The 24,388-nt window shown below is 44.0% G+C and overlaps 1 protein-coding gene and 1 long non-coding RNA gene across 3 annotated transcripts in view; both read left to right on the top strand.

Moving 5' to 3' along the window:
- The window catches only part of LOC135076427 (uncharacterized), a 63,349-nt gene extending 40,678 nt beyond the window's left edge, over positions 1–22,671 (top strand). The window contains exons 27-40 of the mRNA XM_063970895.1: positions 1,014–1,213; positions 3,604–3,685; positions 4,067–4,201; positions 4,946–5,005; positions 6,144–6,237; positions 6,953–7,137; positions 7,812–7,923; positions 7,955–8,097; positions 8,627–8,794; positions 10,412–10,577; positions 11,105–11,227; positions 11,722–11,822; positions 16,389–16,716; positions 20,949–22,671. Of these exons, the coding sequence (XP_063826965.1) occupies positions 1,014–1,213; positions 3,604–3,685; positions 4,067–4,201; positions 4,946–5,005; positions 6,144–6,237; positions 6,953–7,137; positions 7,812–7,923; positions 7,955–8,097; positions 8,627–8,794; positions 10,412–10,577; positions 11,105–11,227; positions 11,722–11,822; positions 16,389–16,592 (1,773 nt within the window). The 3' untranslated portion in view covers positions 16,593–16,716; positions 20,949–22,671. The remainder of the gene's footprint in view (positions 1–1,013; positions 1,214–3,603; positions 3,686–4,066; positions 4,202–4,945; positions 5,006–6,143; positions 6,238–6,952; positions 7,138–7,811; positions 7,924–7,954; positions 8,098–8,626; positions 8,795–10,411; positions 10,578–11,104; positions 11,228–11,721; positions 11,823–16,388; positions 16,717–20,948) is intronic.
- On the top strand, positions 17,962–19,464 carry LOC135076611 (uncharacterized). Of its 2 annotated transcripts, none has more exons than XR_010258323.1 (2): positions 17,962–18,440; positions 19,302–19,464. It is a non-coding gene; the product is annotated as an uncharacterized LOC135076611 (long non-coding RNA). The 2 variants fall into 2 exon arrangements; XR_010258322.1 differs by lacking the exon at positions 17,962–18,440 and adding an exon at positions 19,110–19,214.
- Positions 22,672–24,388: the final 1,717 nt, after the last annotated feature.

Consider the following 24,388-nt stretch of genomic DNA (forward strand, 5'->3'; position numbering starts at 1 on the left):
AATCCATACAAAAAAAAATTTTGCGGTATCTACAATTTAAGTGTAAAGTTATTGATCATGGCTATGAAACGAGATGTAGAAGATATCATTTCCTACCTTTAGAAAAAAGACGGCAAGTATCCGATATTTCTTATCTGTTGAAAATTGTTAGTGGCGATGTCGACTGTCCAGATCTATTACAAAAAATAGATATTTGGGTTCCAAGAAAACTACCAGTAAGGAGTACTCAGCCGCTGGCAATTCCCAAAGTTAACACAAATTATCGCCTCCACTCTTTCTTTATTCGTGCGAGTAAATGTTTTAACGATATATCAAAAAATTATAGTGATCTAGAATTATTTCGAACTAAACCCACTACTATAAATAAATTATTCAATTCAAACTTTTTCGACTCCCACTCCAGCGGCGCTTAAAAAGTACTGTTTACCGATTACCTATAAATGGCTAAGCACATACATAATTTAAGGTCCCATTGCTGTTGGTTTTCCAAATAAAATAAAATAAAAAATACCGTCCCTATTGGATGTGAATGATGTGAAACTTCTCCTTCTTTTAGGGGCGGTGCCTACCCATTGAAACTCAACAGTTTCGTCCGAAGCCCAATAAAACGGAGTCTAGAACTTAGACATGGTTTCGCTCCGTCTCAGTCTAGCTCTCTCTCTCTTCGTTATCTTATCAAGTCCTTCTTCCAGTTGTTTTATAGAGGGTTTCTTCGCTTTTAGGTTTTTATATTGACTCAGAAAAAAACACAATAGTACGTTTCTCTAGAAACTTCTTTCCTCGTACAACTAAACGGTGGAATGGACTGTCGTCTGCGGTGTTTCCGGACCGATACGACCTGCAAGCCTTCAAGAAGAGAGCGTATCTTCACCTTAAAGGCCGGCAACGCACCTGTAACCCTGGGTCTGCGGGTGTCTATGGGCGACGGTAATCACTTACCATCAGGTGATCCGTCTGCTCGTTTGCCTCTTGTCACATTAAAAAAAATCTAAACAAGCATTTCCTATCCTCAGACGCCGATCGAGCGTCTCCTATCCGGCGACGATGGCCAGCTTGAGCCAGCTACACCGGCGGCATCGGCGCCGGGCGCCGGGTTAGAGGCGCGCGAGCAGCAGTGGGCGGCGGCGGTGGCGCGCGCCGTCATCCAGTTCGCGCGCTGCTGGATGCACTTCGTGGTGCGCCGCTGCGACCGCGGGCGCGGGCTGCGGCCCCGGTGAGTCCCGCTACCGGCGCCACGCTACCGGCGCCGGCTGGACGCGCGAGCAGCAGTGGGCGGCGGCGGTGGCGCGCGCCGTCATCCAGTTCGCGCGCTGCTGGATGCACTTCGTGGTGCGCCGCTGCGACCGCGGGCGCGGGCTGCGGCCCCGGTGAGTCCCGCTACCGGCGCCACGCTACCGGCGCCGGCTGGACGCGCGAGCAGCAGTGGGCGGCGGCGGTGGCGCGCGCCGTCATCCAGTTCGCGCGCTGCTGGATGCACTTCGTGGTGCGCCGCTGCGACCGCGGGCGCGGGCTGCGGCCCCGGTGAGTCCCGCTACCGGCGCCACGCTACCGGCGCCGGCTGGACGCGCGAGCAGCAGTGGGCGGCGGCGGTGGCGCGCGCCGTCATCCAGTTCGCGCGCTGCTGGATGCACTTCGTGGTGCGCCGCTGCGACCGCGGGCGCGGGCTGCGGCCCCGGTGAGTCCCGCTACCGGCGCCACGCTACCGGCGCCGGCTGGACGCGCGAGCAGCAGTGGGCGGCGGCGGTGGCGCGCGCCGTCATCCAGTTCGCGCGCTGCTGGATGCACTTCGTGGTGCGCCGCTGCGACCGCGGGCGCGGGCTGCGGCCCCGGTGAGTCCCGCTACCGGCGCCACGCTACCGGCGCCGGCTGGACGCGCGAGCAGCAGTGGGCGGCGGCGGTGGCGCGCGCCGTCATCCAGTTCGCGCGCTGCTGGATGCACTTCGTGGTGCGCCGCTGCGACCGCGGGCGCGGGCTGCGGCCCCGGTGAGTCCCGCTACCGGCGCCACGCTACCGGCGCCGGCTGGACGCGCGAGCAGCAGTGGGCGGCGGCGGTGGCGCGCGCCGTCATCCAGTTCGCGCGCTGCTGGATGCACTTCGTGGTGCGCCGCTGCGACCGCGGGCGCGGGCTGCGGCCCCGGTGAGTCCCGCTACCGGCGCCACGCTACCGGCGCCGGCTGGACGCGCGAGCAGCAGTGGGCGGCGGCGGTGGCGCGCGCCGTCATCCAGTTCGCGCGCTGCTGGATGCACTTCGTGGTGCGCCGCTGCGACCGCGGGCGCGGGCTGCGGCCCCGGTGAGTCCCGCTACCGGCGCCACGCTACCGGCGCCGGCTGGACGCGCGAGCAGCAGTGGGCGGCGGCGGTGGCGCGCGCCGTCATCCAGTTCGCGCGCTGCTGGATGCACTTCGTGGTGCGCCGCTGCGACCGCGGGCGCGGGCTGCGGCCCCGGTGAGTCCCGCTACCGGCGCCACGCTACCGGCGCCGGCTGGACGCGCGAGCAGCAGTGGGCGGCGGCGGTGGCGCGCGCCGTCATCCAGTTCGCGCGCTGCTGGATGCACTTCGTGGTGCGCCGCTGCGACCGCGGGCGCGGGCTGCGGCCCCGGTGAGTCCCGCTACCGGCGCCACGCTACCGGCGCCGGCTGGACGCGCGAGCAGCAGTGGGCGGCGGCGGTGGCGCGCGCCGTCATCCAGTTCGCGCGCTGCTGGATGCACTTCGTGGTGCGCCGCTGCGACCGCGGGCGCGGGCTGCGGCCCCGGTGAGTCCCGCTACCGGCGCCACGCTACCGGCGCCGGCTGGACGCGCGAGCAGCAGTGGGCGGCGGCGGTGGCGCGCGCCGTCATCCAGTTCGCGCGCTGCTGGATGCACTTCGTGGTGCGCCGCTGCGACCGCGGGCGCGGGCTGCGGCCCCGGTGAGTCCCGCTACCGGCGCCACGCTACCGGCGCCGGCTGGACGCGCGAGCAGCAGTGGGCGGCGGCGGTGGCGCGCGCCGTCATCCAGTTCGCGCGCTGCTGGATGCACTTCGTGGTGCGCCGCTGCGACCGCGGGCGCGGGCTGCGGCCCCGGTGAGTCCCGCTACCGGCGCCACACTAGCGGCGCCGGCTGGAGGCGCGCGAGCAGCAGTGGGCGGCGGCGGTTACGGTCTGCTCCATGCTGCTCAGTCAGCTCTGCTGATCAGAGTAGTACCGAGAGCGGCCCTCCAAAGAATGGGCCCGGGCAAATGCCTCGACGGCCCCCGGCCCACTCAATTGTGGGTTACGGGTTGCTCGACAGGCCCGCCGAGTTGACCAGGCAATGAGAAGTTAGCTGCCCTCGTGAACAGACCACGCGGACGTTGCCCAGCGACCATAGCTCGAGTTAAACCAAGGAAAGGCTCTATCCCAAAGTGGGTCCTAGGCTGGATTGATGAACCGAAAACCTTAGTGATAGCTTGCGTCTAATATGCTACAGTTTTCCGTTCCAAGCCAACACTATTGAGATTACGATGAGCATCATAAAATTCAACACACAGCTTACTAAACTTGGCATTTTGAATTATGTAAACACTATTAGTAAGTCTACAACGCTTCACATTATGGAAAATAAAACTATTTTCTTTACATTTCAGATGGGCGAGTCAAGGGCTAGAGTTCCTTATGCTGGCGTGCGATCCTTGCAACACCAAACATTTGACTGAGGAAGAGTTTGAGGTAACAATAAGTTTAAATACTTACACTGGATGCAGCACTTATACACGTTCCAAATATAGCTTGCCCTACCACCACTTCGGGACAACATATGGGCTGGTGCTGAGAAGAAGTGATCAGTCACCATTGTCAGCGTCTTTTTCAATCCAATACAGTAGTTTATAGCTTACATGAGGCCTATGTTCAGCAGTGGACGTCCTGTGGCTGAAATGATGATGATGATGAATACGTAAGTATTTCTTTAAATTTTCTCTGTGGATGACACAGAGAAAAGGTAGGATCACTTTTCCGCAGAAGACTAATCTTCTCTTCTTTCCATCCGTCTTCATAACTCTTGTATTTTGCCTATTTCCCCCGTCAAATAAAATGTCACGTACTCCCCAGGAGCTAAAGTCTCTGATGGACGGCTGCATCTCGCACGTGGTGGGGTCGCGGCCGGCCGCCCCGCGCGCGCCCGACGCGCACGCCCCGCACACGCCCCACACGCCCCACACGCCCCGCGCGCGCGTGCGATTGCACGTGAGTATACGTTTACTTGTCTTGTGGTTTACAAGTGGAGTGGGATATGCCAGAAAGGTTTTGTTGTAATTGGATTTATGGAAAATCTAAAAAAGTTCAAAATTGTAGTGATTACAACATGTGCTTACGTCAAATAAAAAAAAACATTATGTTCGTGTGGGCTTGTGACATGAATACGTTTACTTTTCAACGGGCAAAAATATTTTTCTTTTAGTTCATCTAGCTGGTTCATAAACTAGGTGCATAGAACAGAGGGCTTAGTTTGGTGTAAACTCACACTCAGGCCTCAGAAAGTGTTTCGCCTATAGTCTGGTCTGCGAGCACGTAGAATTTTGTCCAATGACCCCAAGCTACCCATCCTTATCGCTCGCGCCTAATTATGTTGCTGTCGCGCTCGCACACTCACTACGGGCGCGGCTGTCGCACAATCGCGACAGCAATATAATTACGCGCGAGCGATAAGGATGGGTAGCTTGGGGTCATTGGACAAAATTCTACGTGCTCACAGACCAGGCTTTAGATACATTTAATCGAAAATCATTATGACAAAAAAAAAAAAACAACTACGCGCCAAAAATACCCAATTTAAAATTTTTTCGCGGCTACCATTTGCGAAGTCGACTAGCAGCTTAGGCTACATCAACGAAACCAACTCACGGTAAGCTTTCCATGCTTGGGATGATGTTTTGCTAAATCAAAGTCAAACTAACCTCATAGTTATCAATGCGATGGTTTTTACGACAGATGGCGCGCCTCGTACAGATTGGTCGACGCCTCGCGAGGTGTAGCTGCATCCGCGAAGTGGTAGTTACTAACATAATATGCTTTTCAAGGGATGGTATGGTGAAACTAGTTGAAGTACAGATAACATCTATACTTACTAATATTTTAAAGCTGAAGAGTTTGTTTGTTTACTTGAACACGCTAATCTCAGGAACTACCGGTCCGATTTGAAAAATTCTTTCAGTGTTAGATAGTCCATTTATAGAGGAAGGCCATATACCATCACGCTACGAGTAATAGGTGCAGAGCAAAAATGAAAAATGTTGCGAAAATGGGTTTTCACGCGTACGAAGTCGCGGGCACAGCTAGTAGTTTATAAGGCGTCCATATACAAAAGATAGGGAATTTCTGTAAATAAAGCTATTCACTTTCAAGACCTGTTTTTTGCAAAGCATAAAGATAACTCGTCTTCCTATACAAAGTTATCAAACAATCGATTGAATTTGTATGTATACTTAGGATAATAAGAAAAATATGCATATTTTTAAATGTCGGGACATTTACGGGACACCCGGTATATAATATAACCGTTACATTGGTCATGTTTCGCTCAGTGCCCCGATTGCGCTAATTTTTAACGTCTGCAATTCATTGGCGCTTCTTCTCCAGTTGCGCTCCGTTTTTCATTCCAGCTGAGGTTATAAAGTTCACGCGCAAACAAAGACGAAACAATGGATTTAATCACTTTCCAATAAAAGTCCGAACACCTTATTTTTTTCACTAAAACACAGCAAATGTTCGTGAAGGCGTTTGACTTTGAGAAAAAGTAACTTTCTTTCAGCTTTTACACAAAGAAGCAGTCGCGTTTTGTTTTCGTTTGAACTAGCTGTCAAAGCGACACCGCGATACGAATTTGTGATTTTCGTTCGTCGTCTAAAGCCCGGTCCGTGAGCACGTAGAATTTTGTCCAATGACCCCTAGCTACCCATCCTTATCGCTCGCGCGTAATTATATTGCTGTCGCGACTGTGCGACGGGCGCCCGTAGTGAGTGTGCGAGCGCGACAGCAACATAATTATGCGCGAGTGATAAGGATGGGTAGCTTGGGGTCATTGGACAAAATTCTACGTGCGCACGGACCAGACTATAGTTGAAAATATTTAGCGCAATCGGGGCACAGGCCTCTGACCGTCACGCGCTGACTGCTCCCTTGTCCGCAGAGCCCGTCGCCTGGTAGTCCGCAGGCGCCGGCGCCGCACACGCCGCCGAGTGAGCCTGACTCGCTGCTCAGCTTCCAAGGAATGGAGGTGCAGAGTAAGTGTTCATCATCATCGTCATTTCAGCTAGAAGACACCCACTGCTGAACATAGGCCTCATGTAACCTATGAACAACTGTATTGGATTGAAAAAGACGCTGACAATGGTGACTGACCACTTCTTCTCAGCACCAGCCCATATGTTGTCCCGAAGTGGTGGTAGGGCAAGCTATATTTGGGACGTGTATAAGTGCCCTGGAAAGGACCTATGTATTTAATTTAATTAACCGTAATAATTTCCATAATGGCCGGTTGGTAGCGGCATGCATCCAACGCTTTCCTGCTATCTTTATGAGTCCAGGTCGTCGGTCCACCTTGTGGGAGGATGTCCCCAGTGTATAAGTTACCATCACAAGCCAGACTAAGAAGTCTGGCTTGTGAGGATACCTTTACGAAAAGGTGACGACATAGTATTTGGCCTCAATCTCATTTGCTGCTTAGTATGCACCATGAAGAGATGATCTAGTAGTAGGTGATTGGTGCCTATTTAAAATGCCTAATTATAACTTCAAAGTCATATTGTTCATGGAAGACATCAGCAAGCAGTTGTCATTTAAAGATCTGTTCGGTTTAGAGAACAGGATATTTGTAATCTTCTTGGTTATCGTTGATAAACTTTGACCATTAACAGATTTTAGGAGTTAAATCAGCCATTATCAGCCTGCCTTCAGTTGCACTTGCATCTATCCTCTTACCTTGATGCTTATTGTCAGGTCACAGCCAACGCGTGCTAGACGCCGTCAGTCAAATAGAAGAGACTCGCGACGCGAAGTTACGCGAGATGAAGTGTGTGGGACGCGTGATGGACCGCGCTGTGGCCAGCTACGAGCCCAAGCTGCGCCAGCTCACCTTCAAGTGGCAGCGCGGGCTGAAGATCGGCGCCGGCACCTTCGGCAAGGTACGTGAGGGTATACAGACTAGGGTGGTCCTTATTCCTACGAAAAAAATTTTTTTTCTTATATTTTGCGGGGCACCACGTAATTTGAATATATACCTACCATATGAAAGTCTTTCATTTTTTTTTTAAATTTTTAAAAGACATTTAGGGGTCGCTACCAAGGTTTGAATTTTAAGTAAAAACACAAAATCTGTATTTGTTACATTCATTTCTTTTTAAAGCCAAAGCCAAATAAAAATATTACAAAATTATTGTTGTTGCTATGAACTAAGATATTATGTACAATGTACATATTTGAATCAATTATTTTTAAGATATAAGAGTTTACTTGTTAGTAGGTATCTCGACGCGTCGGTACCATGGTCGGTACAGAAGAGGGGTTGAGGGGAGAAGGGGACAAGAAGCGATTGTCTATTCTATCTATGCGATGTTCATTTGCACGTAAAATGTGATATAAACACTTAAATAAAACATTTATAAAACCATGATTTAAGATCTTCAAAGCTTTTGTAAATATTTTGACAGCTGGTAGCGACCTCTAAATCTTAACCAAAAAAAAACAAAAAAAGCTAATTTCATATTTAGAGGTATATAATCGAATGAGAAAGTGCCCCGGGGATAATTCAAAAGTCGAAAAATAAGGACCACCCTAATACAGACACTTGTGACGGAAGCTGCGCGAGATGAAGTGTGTGGGACGCGTGATGGACCGCGCCGTGGCCAGCTACGAGCCCAAGCTGCGCCAGCTCACCTTCAAGTGGCAGCGCGGGCTGAAGATCGGCGCCGGCACCTTCGGCAAGGTACGTGGGGTATACAGACACTTGCGACGCGAAGTTACGCGAGATGAAGTGTGTGGGACGCGTGATGGACCGCGCCGTGGCCAGCTACGAGCCCAAGCTGCGCCAGCTCACCTTCAAGTGGCAGCGCGGGCTCAAGATCGGCGCCGGCACCTTCGGCAAGGTACGTGATGGCTTACTTAGAAGATACGCGTGACGAATGCGGTGCGAGGTGAAATAGTACGGCCCAAGACGGAAACTCTTTTATGTATACTGGGCTATTTTTTTTTATCCACAACGAGGAAGCTCTCGGCCTGTATCTCACCTGATGGTAAGTGATGATCAGGCCGAAGGTGGAAGCGAGCTTCACCCGGAATCCTCAACCACGGAGGAACTGGCTATCTTACCTCTAACTGCCGGAACACAACAATGCTGTTAACATATTGATTTCTTAGTATCTTTAAGAAGAGAAATGGCCTGGCTACGGCTTTAATTTTATGATATAAAGATATCTGAAAACATTCTAGGTGAGCTGCACGGCGGCACTTCTATTATTACGTCAATGCAAAGTCACTCGCTTTAGTTTCACTCCAATGTGCCGCATAAAATGTTTCAGTAAATATTTTAACGCTTCATGCTGCACACCCCTAATAGTAATTACAGAATTTTCCAAAGTTCGAATAAGCGAAATATAACTGGTCTTCTCTTCCCAGGTGTACACAGTAGTGAACACGGAAAGCGGGCAGCTGCTAGCCATGAAGGAGCTAAGCATCGGCGCAGGCGACCGCCGCGCCCTGCAGCGCGCTGCCAACGAATTGCGCGTGCTAGAAGGGGTCATACACCCGCACCTGGTCCGCTATTACGGCTGCGAAGTGCACCGGGTGAGTGGAACACATACATCTCCCAAGGTCTCTAGGTATTGAGCCAGCTGCTAGCTATGGAGGAGCGGAGCATCGGCGCGCCGCCAACGAGCTGCGCGTGCTAGAAGGCGTCATACACCCGCACCTGGTCCGCTATTACGGCTGCGAAGTGCATCGGGTGAGTGGAACACATACATCTCCCAAGGTCTCTAGGTTTTGAGCCAGCTGCTAGCCATAAAGGAGCTGAGCATTGACGCGCCGCTAATAAGCTGCACGTGCTAGAAGGGGTCATACGAGCTGCGCGTGCTAAATAGTGTCATTCACCCGCACCTTGTCCGCTATTACGGCTGCGAAGTGCATCGGGTGAGTAGATCATGAACATACCCCAGGGTCTCTAGGTTTTAAGAGAGGTGCTAGTTATGGAGGAGCTGAGCATAGACGCGGGTGACCTGCGCGTGCTAGAAGGGGTTATACACCCGCACCTGGTCCCAGCTGCTAGCTATGAAGTGCACCGGGTGAGAAGATCATGAACATACCCCAAGGTTTGTAGGTTTTAAGAGAGGTGCTAGCTATGGAGGAGCTGAGCATAGACGCGGGTGACCTGCGCGTGCTAGAAGGGGTTATACACCCGCACCTTGTACGTTACTACTAGGCTAGGTGGGACATAAACATAACCTAGGGTCTCCTGATCTTGAGCCAGCTTTAAACCATGAAGGAGCTGAGTAAGCATCGGCGCTGGCGACCGCCGCGCCCTGCAACGCGCAGCAAACGAATTGCGCGTGCTAGAAGGCGTCATACACCCGCACCTTGTCCGCTACTATGGCTGTGAAGTGCATCGGGTGGGTAGATCATGAACATACCCCAGGGTCTCTAGGTTTTGAGAGAGGTGCTAGCTATGAAGGAGCTGAGCATAGACGCGGGTGATCTGCGCGTGCTAGAAGGGGTTATACACCCGCACCTGGTCCCAGCTGCTAGCTATGAAGTGCACCGGGTGAGTAGATCATGAACATATCCCAGGACCTCTAGGTTTTGAGCCAGCTGCTACCTATGAAGGAGCTGAGCATAGACGCGAGTGACCTGCGCGTGCTAGAAGGGGTCATACACCCGCACCTGGTCCCAGCTGCTAGCTATGGAGGAGTGGAGCATCGACGCGCCGCCAACGAGCTGCGCGTGCTAAAAAGCGCCATTCACCCGCATCTTGTACGTTGCTACTAAAGCCCGGTCTGTGAGCACGTAGAATTTTGTCCAATGACCCCAAGCTACCCATCCTTATAGCTCGCACCTGGTCCGCTACTACGGCTGTGAAGTGCACAGGGTAAATGACATAGACAAATATCCTCCCACGTCTCCTGGTCTTGAGCTATCTCGAGTTGATGCAATGATTTTGTGTTACACAAATCTCTCTCCTCTTTTCCCCCTCTCCTCTCACACTCCTCTCTCCTACTAGATATTGTCTGAGAAATGTTTTATCCCACGGAAAACTTAAATTCATAATTTCAATTTTGCTCAAATTCGAATTATTTGACCTGCAAATCTTAGGATACAGTAGCGCATCCAACTAGACAAGCCAAACGAAGCGCAAGGACACTACTTACCTTACGCGCTTCGAATTTTCATAAAATATTGTTTATCCCACAGGAGGAAATGCTGATTTTCATGGAGCTTTGCGTGGAGGGTTCTCTAGAAGCGCTGGTGGCGACATCTGGTGCTCTCGCGGAGCAGACCACGCGGCGATACACCAAGCAGCTTCTCAGCGCGGTGGCTGAACTACACGCGAGGAATATTGCCCATAGAGATATCAAAAGTGAGTTCGTTTATTTAAGCCCAACGTCTCCCCCACATATTTCTACGACTTGCCCGCGCGCGCGCCTACAATTCGATTTCTACCCGAATAGGCCCGACACCCTACCATGTAGAATCCGGCTTGTATAATGCCCTTAAAGATGTGATCATGTTGGTGATGACAGGCTGATATGTCCCAGCCCTGAAAAGAACCTAGATACTAATAAAGCTTCAGACGCAGAGGTCCCGGGTTCGATTCCCAGTGGGGGCAGATTTTTCTGTTCGGTTAAGTTGGTGGTAGGCTGGTAGGGCTTGTTCTAAGTCCGCCTGGCTAGCTACCACCATCTTACCTAAGTCTGTCGCCATAATAGAGGTAAGATAGCCAGTTCTTCCGTGGTTGCGGATTCCGGGTGAAACTCGCTTCCACCTTCGGCCTGATCATCATTTACCATCTTTTGAGATACCGGCCGCTTTCTCGTTGTGGATAAAAAAAAATAATTGAAAAATAACTGATACAGAATTTAACTAATGCCAATTATCTACGAACAGGTGGCAACATCTTCCTAACAAACGAAGGGCACTGCCTGAAACTAGGCGACTTCGGCTGCGCCGTCAAGATCCGCGCCAACACCACTGCGCCCGGCGAGCTGCAAGGATTCGTCGGCACGCAAGGTAACACGCACATTCGTTGGTTCTTGTCCCATAATCAATATCATCATCATCATTTCAGCCAGGACGTCCACTGCTGGACATAGGCCTCCCCTAATGATTTCCATGTTAACCGGTTGGTAGCGGCCTGCGTCCATGTCCCATCTGAGTAAATGTTTCAAGCTTAAAATCTTGATTGATTTGCATTACCTGCGTGTTCGCTTGGGCTAATCAGACGATAGAAATGGTAAAATCTTTATTTTTTCGCAGTATTTTCTTTACAAAATAGTCATCTGTTCTAATAACCTTGCGGTTAATTTAAGACAATAATATAGGAATGATCTTAATGCTGGACAAAAATATTAATGCTGTAATGTTGGTAACTTTCTTTCAATAATCTGCTGCGTATAAAATTTAAAGTCATTAATAATATAACTACAAAAAGTGCTAAGATTTAAATGTACTATACCATTTATATCTTGCCAATTTTTTAAATGCAAACATAAATAATTTTGCAGCGTACATGGCACCAGAGGTGTTTATGAAGTCGTCAGGCCACGGGCGCGCTGCCGACATCTGGTCGCTTGGCTGCGTCGTCACCGAAATGGCTTCGGGCAAGGTAACTAACGCTTTGAAACTAAAAAAGTCATTACAGTTTACGATGATTCCGAATTTCGTGTGGACTTGTTCTCTGAGCCTTATCTTCAAACAGATTTTTTTAAACTAGTGCAATATCTGACATAATCATTAGGTGAACTGTGATTCCACTTCGTTACACAATAAGGCCTCAGCCTCGAATTTAGCGGGCAGCGGCGCGGGAGCGGCAGGATCTTATGCGTAAAATCAAATAAACCGGTTCTCGAAAACAGCGGCGCGGGAGCGGCCAGCGGCGCGGGAGCGGGCAACGAGCGGGCAGCGCACTAGTTCTTTTGCCCACAATAAATCGAGCGTTAGGAATAAATTTGAATCGAAACAAAATTGTCGCCGTTGTTCAGACATTTCGTTTGCGAATAAAAACAAATATCTCGGTCCCGGGTTCGATTCCCGGCCGGGCAGAAATTGAAATGATGAATTTTAATTTCTGTGACGGGTCTGGGTGTGACTATGTATAATATTTATGTATTAAAAAAAAAGTATATAAGTAGTATATCCGTTAAGCTAGCACCCATAACACAAGCATTAAGTTGCTTACTTTGGGGCTAGCTGGCGCTGTGTGAAATTGTCCAAAGATTTATTAAGAGCGTTGTAGCAAAAAGTTGGCGTTCGAATTTTAGGTTTTTATTGCTTGACGTCGCGTAGTGAGTGCGCAAACTGCATTTATCTGTACAATTTCAACGCTGCGTCGACTAAACGATCTTAATCCGTAGTTGTATCGTACCTAAGACAGTACATCATACATAGTAATATAGAAATAATGTATTAATTTACCTATTTGATTTTTTCTCAGATCAGACTTTTAGCAAAATCAAGTTACGTAATTAATGTATTTTTTACACTAGTAAATCCCGCGACAAGTTTTTAATCTTTAAATTGATTAAAGTAATAAGTTGATGGGTTTGAAAGAATTTATGTTTTACTAGCGGCCGCCCGCGACTTCGTACGCGTGGATCTCGTTTTACCCCCCCTTCATCTATCTTACGCGGTTCAGATTTTTTCATACAATGTTTTTTCCCGCTAACTCCCGTTCCCGTGGGAATTTTGCAATATCCTATTGTAACTAAGCTTTAAGTTTACTAAGGTGCATGCCTAATTTCAAGTGTCTAACTTAAGCGGTTTAGATTTTTCATACAAAAGGATTTTCCCGCTAATTCCCGTTCCCGTGGGAATTCCTAAGTATCCTATAACCTGCCCAGGAGTATAAAGAATAATTGTACCAAGTTTCGTTAAAATCCGTCGAGTAGTTTTTGTTTCTATAAGGAAAATACAGACAGACAGACAGACAAAAATTTTACTGATTGCATTTTTGGCATCAGTATCGATCACTAATCACCCCCTGATAGTTATTTTGAAAATATATTTCATGTACAGAATTGACCTCTCTACAGATTTATTATAAGTATAGATTTTATTCTTTTTACAGCATCAAAAGCTTGTTTATGAAAAATATTTACTATTTAAGTAAATTTTACTTTTGACTTTTTAGTTTTTATGATGCGGGATGGAAAAATTAAAATTTATTCTGATTTTGTGACGTTTCCGCACATAAATATGGATAGGTTAAATAAATAGAATGAAATGTATGAAAACGAGCGTGCCATTTTTTAAACGTTATCTATAATATCTGTGTCCATCAAAGAGCTCGTAACTAAACATCGTAAGCGCCATTCACATTATTATCTAAAAGTTAATAATAAATATTTAGTTTTTGTAAATCTAAACAAGTCAGGAAATCAAAGAGGTAAATACTGATATCATTGTGATTTTATAGAATTTATTATTATAAACCACGGTCGTATAATGCTAAAAAATCAGAGGTAACTTTAAGATTTTTATCCATAGAGCAAAATGTATCTAATCGTGTTTTTAAACAGTTATCCCATTAGGTACACATGCGTTCTGTAATACAAACCCATCAAAAACAATAGGTACTTGTCAAAAAACCAAGTATCACTACTCAGTTGTTCTACGGTAAAAAGTTGTGAGATCCATGTAATACCAAGTCCAGTCCAGGAAATCATTAACGTTTTACATAAATATATTGACTTGGCCATCGCATGAAAAAAATGAAAAATGCCTGTGTAGACATGCAAAATTTCATCTCAATGGGAAAACGGGAAGTAAGTAAATTTTAAGTTGCAAGATTTTACAACTCCAGATGTCAAAGAAAATAAAAGCTTGTAGATAGCTTTACAAAGAAAAGAAAGATTTATGAAGAAAATAAAAAGTACTGTCTACGATACTTTTGTTAGGCCGTGTTGCACCGTCTTACTTTAACATTGACATCAAAATTTTGGATGTCAAAAATCTGTCTAACATAGGTGGTGCATCTCAGCCTTAGTGTATTTTAATTAAATTTAATACAAATAAGGATGACGAAAATAATCGATAAGTGATCTCACTCGAAAATTTCTTATAGTAGGTATACAAGATGTCGAACAAATGGTTACTTACTGAAAAAGTGCTTCATGAGACCTAGCAAATGGCATCAATAATATGTTTAAGACCGAACTGAATCTATTCAAAAAACTTATATTTCCAGCTTTCATACATTTAATACAGTTACAAACAAACACGAAATCAATGGTTTCTGAGTGCCTTAATGCCGTCCCCTTTATCTGTTTATTTAGTATTTATTAATTAGTATCTCTTGATGATATTGTAGCAAGTTAAACCTAAAATCATGTTTTCCGTAAATAATTTAAATAAGAATGCAATTTACGAGTTTGTTGTTTGATTATTATACATATATTACTCAATTAAAAATTTAAATTTAAAAAATTAACACTTCTAATATGGTAGGTATGGCTGGCGGCATACATTTAGTATGAAATTCGGAAACATTGAATTTTCGCATAGATCCAGTTTATTCTTTGACCTATTTATTGTTATTGTTTTAAAGAGCTCATGAAGCACTTACAGGAACAGTAAACAGTTTCTCGATATCTTGTATAATTAAAAATCAAGTGAAATCTCTTATCGTTTCCACTCTGTACCTATACTTTTAAAAATAAACTCATTTTATACGTTCATTTGTATAAGTATTTACAATACAAAATACCTAACCAACTTAGTTGACGTTTTATAAAACTATTTGTCTAAGTGTCATCGAGTGACCGCTGGTGGATTTGCCATTTACCTGACCTACCCCTTTATTAAACGTTTAATATCAGATGAATAGTTACGCACCAATTTCTTTCATTCAGTCGTCAGTAATTGAACTTTCGGAAAAACATGACGAAGCGTTGTGTGACCATACAGACGCTATTCAACTTTTATTAGTAAGGAAGAGTATATTTTATGTTGGTAGAAACACAATAGCATAGACTAATGTTTTGACACCTTGTTAAAATTTTTATTAGTCATTTATTTTTTCCTGACCAAACAGATACCATAATAATATCTTTTATCTATTTTACCCATATTCTGTAAGTAAAATAGTAAAAAGTTTGAAAAGAAAGAAATTACAAGTCGGTTTTACCTAAACAAATAAATTAAAAATAGTTGCGGATCAAAAGTACTCAATCATACTACAATTTACGAAAAAATCACGCGTGACGCATATACGTCAGTGGGCAGTCAACTGACATAGACCCGGCGTCTACGAGTGCCAAAGCACGACTGATTTATGCCATTTGATGCACGCGATTTTATAGTATTTTCAAATTAATTTTTCATTTGATGATTGAATATAGATATTTTTTCTTTTTCACACAATAATAGTACTATGTTTCTTCTTAAGTATAAAGTAGTTTATGTTGCCAAATGACTTTTAGATTATGAGATGTGACCTGTTTTCTTGCAGTAATTTTCTCGAATTTTGACTATCTTAGACATGATAAAAATGCATTTTAATGAATTAAACATCAAAATTTTCTCAATACACTTTCTTCTTCAGGGTATGCTTATTCTAATGAATACATTCTATCTTCTTACTTAGAAATAAATTTGTTGTAATATTAGTTCAAAGTTGTGCCTTCGCGAGTTACCTGGAAATCGGGCTTTCGAAATTCGCTGTTTTCGTAGGCAAAAATCCAATTTGAACGAGATTTTGTCAATAGACATTCCGTAAAAACGTATGATAATTACGATGATATAAGTCAAAAGAAGCTATAACAATAAATTATATGACTAAAATCATTTCGAAATCTGCCAAATTCTCGATTTCTGCATGAAAAATGTGACAACGCTCTTAATATTATTAATGTAATGTGATCTCGACAACACAACCCCGAACACAACACTTCGCCGCTAAAGTGCCGCGCGAGCTGCCCGCTTGTTTCGAGAACGGGTCTGCGTTGCCCGCCCCGCTCCCGCGCCGCCGCCGCTCCCGCGCCGCAGCCCGCTAAATTCGAGGCTGAGGCCTTAAGTGTGGAAACTGCGCGGCACTGGAGGGAGATTTTACGTCACGTCATATTATGCCAATATCACCCTTCCCATGTCGCTTTCATACCTTAGCGCTGACTGAGTGAAGTGCTAAACATATTATAGTGGCAAAGAGATTAATATCAATTATTGTTTCTTCCAGCGGCCATTCTCGGAGTACGACAGCAACTACCAAATAATGTTTGTAGTTGGCATGGGCGGCCGGCCCGAGCCGCCGGGCTCGCTGTCCGAGGAGGGCCGCGACTTCTGCCACCGCTGCCTCACACACGACCCGGACGCCCGCGCCCGCGCCGACCAGCTGCTCACACACCACTTCCTCATGGTGAGTACAGCTGCCGGCGCATAGTGCGCTGCTGCCGGCGCATAGTGTGCTGTCCGAGGAGGGCCGCGACTTCTGCCACCGCTGCCTCACGCACGACCCCGACGCGCGCGCCCGCGCCGACCAGCTGCTCACACACCACTTCCTCATGGTGAGTACAGCTGCCGGCGCATAGTGCGCTGCTGCCGGCGCATAGTGTGCTGTCCGAGGAGGGCCGCGACTTCTGCCACCGCTGCCTCACGCACGACCCCGCCGACCAGCTGCTCACACACCACTTCCTCATGGTGAGTACAGCTGCCGGCGCATAGTGCGCTGCTGCCGGCGCATAGTGTGCTGTCCGAGGAGGGCCGCGACTTCTGCCACCGCTGCCTCACGCACGACCCCGCCGACCAGCTGCTCACACACCACTTCCTCATGGTGAGTACAGCTGCCGGCGCATAGTGCGCTGCTGCCGGCGCATAGTGTGCTGTCCGAGGAGGGCCGCGACTTCTGCCACCGCTGCCTCACGCACGACCCCGCCGACCAGCTGCTCACACACCACTTCCTCATGGTGAGTACAGCTGCCGGCGCATAGTGCGCTGCTGCCGGCGCATAGTGTGCTGTCCGAGGAGGGCCGCGACTTCTGCCACCGCTGCCTCACGCACGACCCCGCCCACCAGCTGCTCACACACCACTTCCTCATGGTGAGTACAGCTGCCGGCGCATAGTGCGCTGCTGCCGGCGCATAGTGTGCTGTCCGAGGAGGGCCGCGACTTCTGCCACCGCTGCCTCACGCACGACCCCGCCGACCAGCTGCTCACACACCACTTCCTCATGGTGAGTACAGCTGCCGGCGCATAGCGTGCTGCTGCCGGCGCATAGTGTGCTGTCCGAGGAGGGCCGCGACTTCTGCCACCGCTGCCTCACGCACGACCCCGCCGACCAGCTGCTCACACACCACTTCCTCATGGTGAGTACAGCTGCCGGCGCATAGCGTGCTGCTGCCGGCGCATAGTGTGCTGTCCGAGGAGGGCCGCGACTTCTGCCACCGCTGCCTCACGCACGACCCCGCCGACCAGCTGCTCACACACCACTTCCTCATGGTGAGTACAGCTGCCGGCGCATAGCGTGCTGCTGCCGGCGCATAGTGTGCTGTCCGAGGAGGGCCGCGACTTCTGCCACCGCTGCCTCACGCATGACCCAGACGCGCGCGCCCGCGCCGACCAGCTGCTCACACACCACTTCCTCATGGTGAGTACAGCTGCCGGCGCATAGTGCGCTGCTGCCGGCGCATAGTGTGCTGTCCGAGGAGGGCCGCGACTTCTGCCACCGCTGCCTCACGCACGACCCCGCCGACCAGCTGCTCACACACCACTTCCTCATGGTGAGTGTCGCTACCTTCTGGTGAGGCACTGCCCAAGTAACACAAAACACAATTATAAGAAGCGTACAACAGCATGAACCTACGTGCAGAGCAGTATATGAGCAGCATATGTAGCACTATATCAGCCGTATAAAAGTCTATAAGTGTCTTGTAAGCGCAATTTGGGCCCCAAATAATACGGCTTTGAGCATTATTAAATATTATTAGTGCTGCTAACCAGCGCTTATAATGTTATTGAAGACAGACATTAGTAAAGTTGTTAGACAGCATATTCTAATGTAAAAAGCATTTTATTAGATGTTAGTACAGCTTTGAAACAGCTTTCAGAATTACAATGCCAAAGTTACGTTTTATTCTAAGGCTGAACGTTTTATTTTGTTTGTTTGAAAGATTTCGAAAAAACTTATCGCATTTTATTGTCCGATTTGATTATTTTTCGTTTAGAGTATTGCAGTGCAATGGTGTTGTGAGGAGATGTTTTAATGTCTTTATTTAAAATAATTTATCATAAGGTAAGTATCTTTTTTTTTGTTTCAAGAATGAAAATGAGCTGGGAGTATTAGTCTTATGTGAAAATATATATATGTTTGTGGTTTATAATTCACGCGCCCTCACAGAAATCCTTTTTTTAATAAAATAGGGACAAATTTAGAATCGACATATGACACTTCTTGTGATTTTTTTAACGATTTGATTAATTTTAACTTATAAAATTGCTTCTATCGATACTCCGCTTGTAAGAAAAGGATAATAAGTAGTATTTCATGCATATGTGTATTATAATTTTATTTTCTATGTTAGAGAAAACAGAAAGCAAATGGCGTCAGATAATATTAATGTTTTAAACTTTCAACTAGTGTCTTTTAATGTTGTCAGTCTTATTATAGTAAAAAGAAAATGGTTAAGTCATTCAACCTACATATAAAATATCTAAGTGATATCTTTAGCATTACTGTAACACTTTTTAGGTATGTTATAATGTTCATTAGGTTTAAACGTCATAAAAATGGATTGCTTTAGTGTTAATCAGGGTACCGAAACAATAATTTAGAATCCTTTAATCACGTCATGATCCCCTACTCCACGTCTTTCAATTTTATCTGTCTCCAATTAGGTAGGTACCTAGTTTGACAAGTGTTAAGTATAAAATCATTATCACTACAAATGTAATTTGTAACGAAACACGATATAGCTACCTATCTTATTTTTCGCTCATTGTAATAGTAATAATTTAAAGGAACTTTTTGTAACTAGTTAGTAGTGTTGCTGTAGTCGTTTTTTTAAGGGTATGCGTTATACGGGTAATTATTTAGTTTTCAGGTAACTACTTCTCTATTAAGTCATAAATAAGCTTATTTGTTTTTTTTTTTCAGATGCCTTTTAAAATAGTGCAAACGACCGAAAGGGATGAAGGAATGTTCTACGGAACTTCTTGACTCACACAACAACCGATTGTACTGTATTTTGTGTATGAGGTGTATCATTTTTTGGAACACGTTTTGCATTTCTTAAACCAAATATAAAGTTTGAATATTCCGTCTTTATCTTTCTCTTTACTCCACCTGTTCTCTTAGGCTGAGTTGCACCACCTAACTTTGACCGTAACTATGACGATAACCGATGTTTTTTGTATGGGGTTTGACAGATTTTTGACGTTTGTTAAAGTAAGTTGGTGCAACCCGGCCTTAAGTCTTTTTCCACTGTTTATTCATGTCAATAACGTGACACGTTCGACATAAATTTTCTAATGAATATACAGGACCTACTAACGCACAAATGAATATAATCATACGGCTCGTGGTTTAATGGCCAAATTATGACCTAAAGTAATAAAATATTTTTTTAATTTATCTAAATAGTGCTAAAAGCTTTAAAGTAACAATAAAATAAGAAGATAACAGAGCTAAAACTTTAGTAAATGTTTGGCTAATGCTGAGCAGTAAATAAGCATAAGAAAAGATCATAAAAATGCGTTCAATCTGTAAAATGTGTTAATATATCTGAATGCACTATAGAATATTTCGACAACGTTTATTTAATGCATTAGGTTTTCTTATTTACTAATATACGGTTTTAACCTTTGTGTTAGTGTAAATGCTGTTAAAGGTGCTGTATATTAAAAGTAATTAATGTTTTAGTATGATTATAAGCCAATTAACTTAATTTTTTTAGACCATATAATAGCTTCATGCATTGTAAATTTTACCGCATTCTACTCAAAAGCATTTAAACTAAGTCAAAACTGATTTAAAGTGATAGTCTGACTTTAAAACGTAAATCAATCTTAACTTCAGTGAATATACAGATTGCGTGTTACTTGGGTGCTGCCGCTAGGGAAGCGCTGTTGCCTCCTCGCTGCTATTACTTCCTCATGGTAGGTATTACTGCTGTTAAGGAAAGTATTACTACTGAAAAGCACTGCTACCTTCTGGGGAGGCACTGCTGCCGCCAGGGAAGAAACTACTGCTGCCAGGAAAGGTACAGCACAGCAGTATAGAAGGTAATACTCACGCACGGCACCAACGCGCGCGCGCTGACTAGCTAACTACCTCAACCTCATGGTACTTATTACTGCTGTCTGAAAAGGCACTGCTACCGTCTGGGGAGGCACAGCAGCTGTTCCCGTGCCGTGCAGCCAGGAACGCGCTACTACCGGTAGGATCGCGCTACTACCGGTAGGATCGCGCTACTGCTGTCTAGGAACGCGCTATTGCCGCTAGTAACGTGCTATTACCGTTAGAAACACGCTACTACCGACAGAAAAGCGCTGCTGCTGCTGCTAGGATCGTGCTATTGCATTTAAGAACACGCTGCTAAAAACGTACTACAGCTGTTAGGAACACGCTACTGCCCTCAGAAAAACGCCACTGCTGCCACCAAAAGCACTACTGCTGTTAAATAGGCGCTATTGCCGCCTGCTATGTATTATTGATGATTGATATAAGACGCTGCTTAGAACTACCACCGGGTCATAATTATTTATAATATCAACGTTCTAAAATTATTATTTTATTTTGCAGGTGAAAGCCGACGACGACTGCAAGTGTGAGCCAGCCTTCCTCATCACGTGAATATTAACTTTAACTCCGTAGTTAACGTAGACCTCGTCCGCAGCCGGCCAGTAGTAGTTGGTGTAGACTATATTAATGAATGTAACGGGTGTAGAATATTCTCGTAGTTTGTTCCAAAATAAACTTTATATTTGAAGCATGCTAAAATGAAATAAAAAAAGAGTAGCATGAATATGAAATACATATTTGGTGTACATTATGTAAACTTATGAATGAAATAAAGCTCAAAATTCAGAGCGAATAAAATAAATGTAATGATGCAAATGCTCATCAACGAAAACGTACCGAGCAGATTTGATTAAAATTTTATAATGAAGTATCATAATAACGGATTTTAAAGATATCAAACTTTTTTAAACTTCATGCGATGAGCACAATTGCGATAAAAAAAAAGATTTTTAATGATATTTAGGACTTTATTCAATTTAAACTGTAGCTATAATATTATAAAGGCCAGTGATGGATTGTCACGTATCCTGTACTTAAGATCAAAATTTCTTATACCAAAGTTGTATAACATTTATTAAGTCTCGTTCTCTAAACCACATCTATGTATGTATAAGTATAATAACGTGGAAATTACGAAAAATATTGGAAACACAAAACTATCGTTTTGTTTGTGGATTTTTCCAATCTTAACATTTTCACAACTGTTGTTTTTTTGCGATTTACTAACTACAACTTATTTTAAAAACTTTTTTCTTCCGTCAAAAAAATCTGTTGTTCATTTGAGTTCCTAAGCAATATTTACGTCCATTTTTCGTACGTTCACGAAACTTTTTTAACCCTATTTTATACGGTAGCTTGTTAGGTTTACGAATTACTGTTTATTCCCAATTTTATCAGTCTGTAAGTGTTAAAGATATGATGTTACATTACTATTTTTATATTAAAAATATATTTATAATATTAGAACAAGTGCAACGAAGAATTACATTGGTCAATAAAAATCCCAAAAATGCGTAATTATAACACTCGGCAGTTATAGCTAATATATTTAATGGTTTTCGCATTTAATAATCTTATAATGAAATAGAGAATTAGTCAATTAATTATACTTGATAGCTAAAATATAAACCAGTCAGACATTTGAGATGAAATGTTCTAAATATTTATAATGTAGTAGATCCATTAAATGGATCTTATTTTTATATAAATATTTTTTCATCGCTGAACTTTGCATTTTAAGATATGTTCGGATTTATTTTTTATTCTTCTATTTTGCATGCTGTAAATAACGTATTATATTCTATAAAAAAAATCAAAATATTGATATTGAATTGAAAAATATTTGTACATGTATTATCATGGAGCCATTTGTAAATCACCAAAAAATAAAATTGACCATTTTACTGGTTTGGAAGTACTTGAGAGACAAGTTTCGTTAATGAATTAAGGTGTTAAAAAAATATTATATGTAGCTAAAATAATGAAGTCCTGTTTTAAAAGTGTGTAATAAGTAAGTGGATTTTGTTACTTTGTTGTTAGTTATTGAAAAATAAAAAGTCGAACAAAAAGATGATACGTATTATATTGTAAATAATTTTAACGTTGAGAGGCGTTGTTGTTAAGTGAAGTTATATTTTTAATTGAAACCCAAAGTACGGAATGTATTTTATCAATTTAATACAAATGAGAGCGGAAGTATAAATAAATGAATAATTTCATAATATACAGTATTTTATTTGATTGATTTATAAGATAAGTTATTGTAGATTAGTACAATATGAATATGGTGGCGGTATAAGTAAAATAATATGGTTTATTCTAGCGAGGTGGTGGTGTAATAGTATGATTTAGAAACATTTTCTTCATATCTGCCCCTATCTTTTGGTTTGGACTCTCCTCCCGATCCTCTCAAGGCCTTGGTTCTATTTCCAGTTACCAGTTGGATCTCTCAAATATAAGATTTTTTTTTGTTTAAATTGTCTAGGTCATTGCCTTGATATAACTTGTCTATGGTTCCGTGATCTGGTGAACGTGACTTCCCCAATAGAAGGAAAAGAACGGCTCCTTTGAATAAACATAGTTCCCATGTATTACTTTATTAAAAGGTAGTTTAAATTAAAAGAAGCGGTATTTTCCACCAAAGTTTATTGACAGCAACATTGAATTGACATGGATACATCTACTGATATGTTTCGTTTTCGCCTGGCTCGGCCCGTGTGCCTCCATCAGCTATACTATATCTAGTGCCATGAACTTATTTGAATACTGAATAAAAACTGCATTATAAAATGGCGATCAAAATTTCAGTGTTCAAATAAGTTTCTGGCACCTTACATCTGTCCGGGTCATCGCTGTAAATTGACTTTCGAGTTTGAAAGTTATTATTATATTGTTTTTGGATTTATAAGAGCATTAGGTTCAAAACATGTGAAAATCTCTTGCCACTGCCTTGAAAATTTCTATAAAGGTAAGACTGATTAATTTTATTTCTAGAATTAGTTTGACCCGAACAGATCCCTTCCATTCTAACCGTGCGAGTACGTTTGACATTAATTTCATACATTTTATTAAACCCTTATACATATTACTAACACGTACTTTATCAACAGCGCATTTCTTTCACACAAATTAATTTAATCTAAAATCAATTTATAATTTACTTAACAATATTCAATTAAATTGATTAATCGTGCCATATTATATCAAACCGTTATTTACTTTCCTCACAAATATAATTCAAATACAAACAAAATAACATTATAAACTCACATTCAACAATAACATGAAATAAAATTATTCAATTTATCACAAAACGATTTAATTAACTAAATATAATATCACAAAGCCACTAGGTGCAAACAACATCGTGCAGTACTACCACACCCTTACAAATACAGGATGTAATGGACAAGTTGGCTGACATAGAACAGTGGAATCCTTCTAAGTTAATACCACATACATTTCCTATCGAGTTGAAATTCATATTTTATGTATACGCTGATGTACCTAACAAACCATAATCTTTCTACATCCTTATAACGGAAACATTTCTTTAGACATTGTTTCCTTTTAGTATCCGGGAAAAACATGTATTGAGTGAGTACAGGAGAGTGACTTCACTGAGCTTACAGATTTAGTGTTTTCCAACCTGTCCGCTACACCCTGTATTGATATAATATTCTAATCTAATTGTATAATATTTTTGAAAACAGAGATCATAATTTTCTTTAACTACATTTACAGCTATAAGCTTGGCGTATATTATTATGTACCTAAAGGAAATAAGTTGAGTTATTACACGAATATTAACAAAATTATATTTTTCTAATATTAACATAACTGCTTTTTCCATTCTTTTATGCTACTACTCGTACAATAACATTAAAGTGAGTCATTGTTACGTTTCAAAACACTTACTAAATCTATTTTTTATGCTATAG

The sequence above is a fragment of the Ostrinia nubilalis genome, chromosome 12 (genome assembly GCF_963855985.1).
Source record: "Ostrinia nubilalis chromosome 12, ilOstNubi1.1, whole genome shotgun sequence".
Classification (NCBI taxonomy): Eukaryota; Metazoa; Arthropoda; class Insecta; order Lepidoptera; family Crambidae; genus Ostrinia; species Ostrinia nubilalis.